The sequence below is a fragment of the Cebidichthys violaceus genome, unplaced genomic scaffold, assembly GCF_023349555.1.
Source record: "Cebidichthys violaceus isolate CVI_PGR_0920_01 unplaced genomic scaffold, fCebVio1.0.p SCAF_61, whole genome shotgun sequence".
NCBI lineage: Eukaryota > Metazoa > Chordata > Actinopteri > Perciformes > Stichaeidae > Cebidichthys > Cebidichthys violaceus.
The window spans coordinates 994,458-999,631 of record NW_027176828.1 but is presented as its reverse complement, the minus strand read 5'-3'; the positions used below and the strand labels follow the sequence as shown (position 1 = coordinate 999,631).

Here is a 5,174-nt window from a genome sequence, read left to right as displayed (position 1 = left end):
TAGGGGTTTCCTGACTAGTGATCAGAGACAACTATTGAGGTGGGCCATTAGGGAATCAGTGACAACTGGAGGGGCTTGAGTTCAACGACACATGACAGCAATCTAGTTGAACCTCTTTACTGCAAGAAGTTTGAACAATCCAAAATTCAATATTTTATACAGATTCATGGCATAATAGTAACCAGAAGCTGCTTTCTGTTACCCAATACAGAGCATGATGGAAATTGTAATTGTTTTGAAGAAAGGAAAAAAGAGGAGGGGGAGGTGAACTACAGGGAAAAGCCCAATGAAGAGAGATGAAACAGTAGGGGAGAAGTTCAGTCACTCCCACTGAAAGAAAGTTGTCACCAGAGTAAAAGAGCAAGGAGGGATGTGGAGGAAGAAAAGAGATGAATCAGTTGTATGACGAGCACAGCAGCATCTTGTCTCCTCTTTCTGACAATGAAAAGCCTTGATGAAGCCGAACTTTGCTTTCCAGAACTCCTCAACTCCTCCTGCAGGAAGGCCATGCGTCCTCACTCTGTATCTATGCTCACTTACATTTTACTGTCCTCCATCTCTCTGCTCACTGTGACTCTCAACCTGCTTGTCATCATCTCCATCTCCCACTTCAAGTATTCATATGTTTTATCAATTTGCAAAACTGGTAGCTGTACAGAAATAAATAGTTAATGGTATAGGACAAAACAAAATATCAGATCTGTAAAGGAAATATGTTTTTGTTTTTCAGTCAATGCTTTTATCTCTTACGATAATATTTATATATCATATAAATTGACTACCAATAATGATAAGCATGTTGTCCTCTTATTTCTTCAGGCAGCTCCACACACCCACCAACCTCCTCCTCCTCTCTCTGGCTGTCTCAGATTTCTTTGTGGGCTTCCTCATGTGCTTTCAAATTGTGCTCATAGACGGCTGCTGGTTCTTCGGTGACATCATGTGTATGCTTTATCAGTATCTAGGATACATCATTACCTCTGCCTCTGTAGGAACCATGGTGCTCATATCAGTTGACCGATATGTGGCTATTTGTGATCCTCTACATTATTCCAACAAAGTCACACAAAAAAGAGCTAAGATCTGTGTTTGTCTGTGTTGGATATGTTCTGCTTTCCTTTACAGTCTGCTGATGAAGGACAACCTGGAACAACCAGGCAGGTATAATTCCTGCTTTGGAGAGTGTGTCTTTGTCATTGACTACATTGCTGGACTTGCAGATCTTTTTTTGACTTTTATCGGTCCTGTCACTGTCATCATAGTTCTGTATATGAGAGTATTTGTGGTGGCTGTGTCTCAGGCTCGTGTCATGCGGTCTCATACTGCAGCTTTCTCTGTCAAGTGTTCAGTACGTGTAACTGCTAAAAAATCTGAATTGAAAGCAGCCAGGACTCTTGGTGTTGTTATTGTCGTCTTTCTAGTGTGCCTCTGCCCATATTTTTGTGTTTCACTCACAGGCCAGGACACCTTGATCAATACATCATCTGCTACCTTTGTAATATGTCTGTTCTATTTCAACTCCTGTCTTAACCCTGTGATCTATGCCTTTTTCTACCCCTGGTTTAGAAAATCTATTAAGCTCATCGTTACTCTTAAGATACTGCAGCCTGGCTCATGTGAGATGAACATACTGTAGAAAAGCGCTGCATGGTGGTTGAAAATAGACAGAAATATGTACTTGGTCATGGTGGTGACAAATTGAATAACAGATGTAAAAATCTTGGTACAGTGACTTTTTATGTAAACACTGTTACATGCAGATCATAGATGTATCTTTACATTGTGTACTGTTTCAATGCAACACTGAAACAACTTAGAAAACTACAACTACTTTAGCTACTCTTGGAAATCTGTTACTTGACTCCTTTGAAGCCAACATATAACAAATCAATTGAAGTATCATTGACACATATAGAAATGCTGTTGACGTATATCTGCACGGTGCTGTGGTGGCCAACATAACTCCTCACAGCAAGATGGGACCAGGTCTAAGTCTCGGGCCGGCCAAAATTTCTGTATGGAAAATGAATTGTCTCTGTGGAGTTGTCCGGATAATACATGGATGTTGGCATTTTTGGATCCTAACAGGTCTTTAGTTACACTGTGTGACTCTGTAGCTAAAGACCTGAAGGGGTAATGCAACTCTCTTTTTCCTGTTTAGGAAGCCTGTCAGCATCTTTTCAAGGGGCCTTTCACAGATTTTACAAATCTAAAGTGTATATTAAATTATCTCAAGTGCTGCCACCACCAGAGACTACTTGTCAACGCTGTGCAAGAAGGATGATATTACCACATGGAATGACCTATAAAATGTTTTCATCATTGATTACCTTTATCAGGATGACTTGCAGGTATGTTGTGTAAAAGGATGAGTGTAATATGTTTGGTTAATCTGTTAATTGGTATGACAGGTATGACAGGTCTTAATGTTAGTGTACAATTGGTAGGTAGAGAAATCTGCTTTACTCCTTGAAAGACACATTTTTCAAAAGAGGGACAACAATTAATCTGGATGAAAATAATGTATCAAGTTTTAGCCACCAGAAGATGGCACATACAGTCAAATGGTGGTCTGCAGTGTTTTCATGTGAGCAAACAACATTACATTTACTTTCAGTGCAAGTTTGTAAATCCTGACAACTCCTGAAATCAGGAGAGAACGAAAAAAATGCTGATTTCTTTAAGGTCCTATTTATTCTAAGAATATAGACTAGCATCCTGATAATAAGATTTAAATGTCCAATATAAATAATGTTATGCAACACACTTTCTCCCCCTCCCTCACAGAAACACACAGATACATTAGCTCTGCCTCTCTTTCCCTGTCTGCACATCTCTTTATTCTAAGGGCAGTTTTGATCACGTTTCCTCTCTCCTTTGTGCTGCAGACCAGAAGGCTATCAACTTCACCTTAGCTAACACAACTACTTTTAACAGTCCTCACTCTCCACAAATATCAATCGCATTTGCAATTAAGAGTGAGTGTTTTCAAAATCGCATACTAATGTTTTGCGTACTGTATGCTCAGTCAGTATGTGCTGCATACTGCAAACTAAATTAACAATTAAGTATGACATTACCAGCTGACAATTCACACATAAAGCTATGGTTGCAAATGTATTTTAGAAAACTTTCTTTGTTATATTTGTTGAAATTATCTTGACACTCCATCCTGAAGGCAATCAATAAACGCTTTGGAAAAAAAATCAAAAGCAGTGACAACACAGCCTAAAAAGAAAAATAAGGTTGGATCATCGGTGGAGCTGAAGAGTGCCCGGGTAACGCAGCAGAGCAGACAGTTAGCAGCTCACAACCTGAGACGGCACCCACCTGTCACTCAAAGCGGCCATGTCCTTTATTATGCCTTTAAGCTTTGATGTCATTTAAACGGGTGAGTTATGTAAAAATATACAGTTCAGTCAGAAACACTCTCGTCATAGATTTTTAACCATTTATTGCAACAAATGTAAATACAGTAAAACTTAGCGCTGGTGGCTCTGCTCTTAAAATGCTCCCTGGATCACCATACATAACCCCCCCAGGTATACAGGAATGAGCCCGAAGTAAACTTTGAATACTATTGCAAAAAGAACTCTGAACTAAAAAAGGGTGGAGGCTGGGGTGGAGGAAGTAAGCTTTGCCAGCTGTATGGTCTGTAACAGCATTGGTGTAGAAAGGATCAGTGAGGAGGGAGTCATATCTAAATGAACCTCCTTGAGGTGAGAGTGGGCTGTGATTGCTGTGTGGCTGATTGGAAGCTATGATTCAATTGGCTGGCTGTCAGCTGGTTACAGCTGGGGTCGTATGACTTCCGTGTCCTGCATGAACTAACGCTATGCTTCATTTGAGTCAGGAACACTCTTGTCATAGATTTTTAACCATTTATTGCAACAAATGGAAATACAGTTAAACTTGGCGCTGGTGGGTCCGCTCTTAAAATGCTCCCTGGATTTAGCCAAGTAGCTACTAAGCCGAAACAGGGAGCACCAAGCAACAACCCCCAAAACAACGGAACCCAGACGCCAAGTCTGATCTAAAACCCACAAAGCATCAGCCAGACTATGAAAAATCTATGTGTAAAAAGCAAGCTTGCTGTAGACCTCAGAAATTTTATGTTCAGAATAAGGGCTCAAGCATGCATCCCAAAAGAGGTCAATTTACTGTTATATGTGTCAGGATCCCTGTCTGACCCTTTGTGTGTTGACCTCTGTTTTTCCCCCGATCTCCTCTCCTCATGTGTCTGTCATTCCCCTGTTTGTTATTGTGTGCCATGTGCTCTGTGTTTGTTTTCTCGGGCCTGCCTCCAGACACCTCCCATGGCCACACCCCCTGATCGGTGCACAGCTGCGGACAATCTGGCTCGTTACCACCTGCAGTTGGACACACTGGATCATGATCCCACTAATCACCGCCTGGCAGTATATCAACCCTGGTCTTGCAGGCCTGGGTTGTCAGTCAGTGCCGTCTTCTGCCTTGAGTAATGGACGATCTGCCTGCCTTCCAGCCATGGGACATCACACCGTCAATTTGCCAGCCCTCTGGTGTCAGACCATGGGTATCACACCGTCGATTTGCCAGCCCTCCGGTGTCAGACCACGGGTACCACATCGTCGATCCGACCTGCATCCTGTGTCGGACCAAGGGCTCCACACAGGCATTCCTGTCTTTGCCATTAGAAAATAAAATCTATTGGTACCGTATTCTGTGTCCTGTGGTTGCTATTGGGTCCTGAACCTGAACTCTCGTGACAATATGAAATATCTGTGTGTAGCAGAAAGCATGCTGCATACCTCAGCAAACATTATGTTAAGAATAAAAGCACAAGCATGCATCCCAGAAGAGGTCAACCTACAGTTTTATGAAATATCTGTGTGTAACGCTGCAGACCTCAGCTGTTGGGTGCTGCTTTCTGGGAAAGATGCAAGCATGCATCCCAAGAGAGGTCACACTACTTAAATCAAGCAGTGAACCCCAGCCAACCGCTTGCAAATGCAGCATTTATAATTATCTATCTTATTTAATTCATTGATGCATGGAGGTACTAAAGCAGTCTACAAGGTAATGCTCATAGCCTTTTGAGCTGTGATTATCTCGACAACTCCCGGGTTAACTTAACGTTCATTGGCTGCTGAGAACCAGCGGTCTATAGATTTCAGTGTAGATGCTGGGATCAA

The 5,174-nt window shown here is 41.9% G+C and overlaps 1 protein-coding gene across 1 annotated transcript; it reads left to right on the top strand.

The window, feature by feature from the left end:
* The first annotated feature begins 402 nt into the window (after nt 1–402).
* LOC137890067 (trace amine-associated receptor 13c-like) lies at nt 403–1,636 on the top strand. The gene is made up of 2 exons (XM_068734164.1): nt 403–614; nt 820–1,636. The coding sequence occupies exons 1-2, from the start codon at nt 403–405 to the stop codon at nt 1,634–1,636; spliced, it is 1,029 nt and encodes a 342-aa protein (XP_068590265.1).
* The last annotated feature ends 3,538 nt before the right edge of the window (nt 1,637–5,174 follow it).

Coding starts and splice junctions, on each gene's coding strand:
- LOC137890067 (XM_068734164.1), top strand. CDS start 403: ATGACGAGCACAGCAGCATCTTGTCTCCTCTTTCTGACAATGAAAAGC. Junction 615..819: donor ATCTCCATCTCCCACTTCAA/GTATTCATATGT, acceptor TTATTTCTTCAG/GCAGCTCCACACACCCACCA.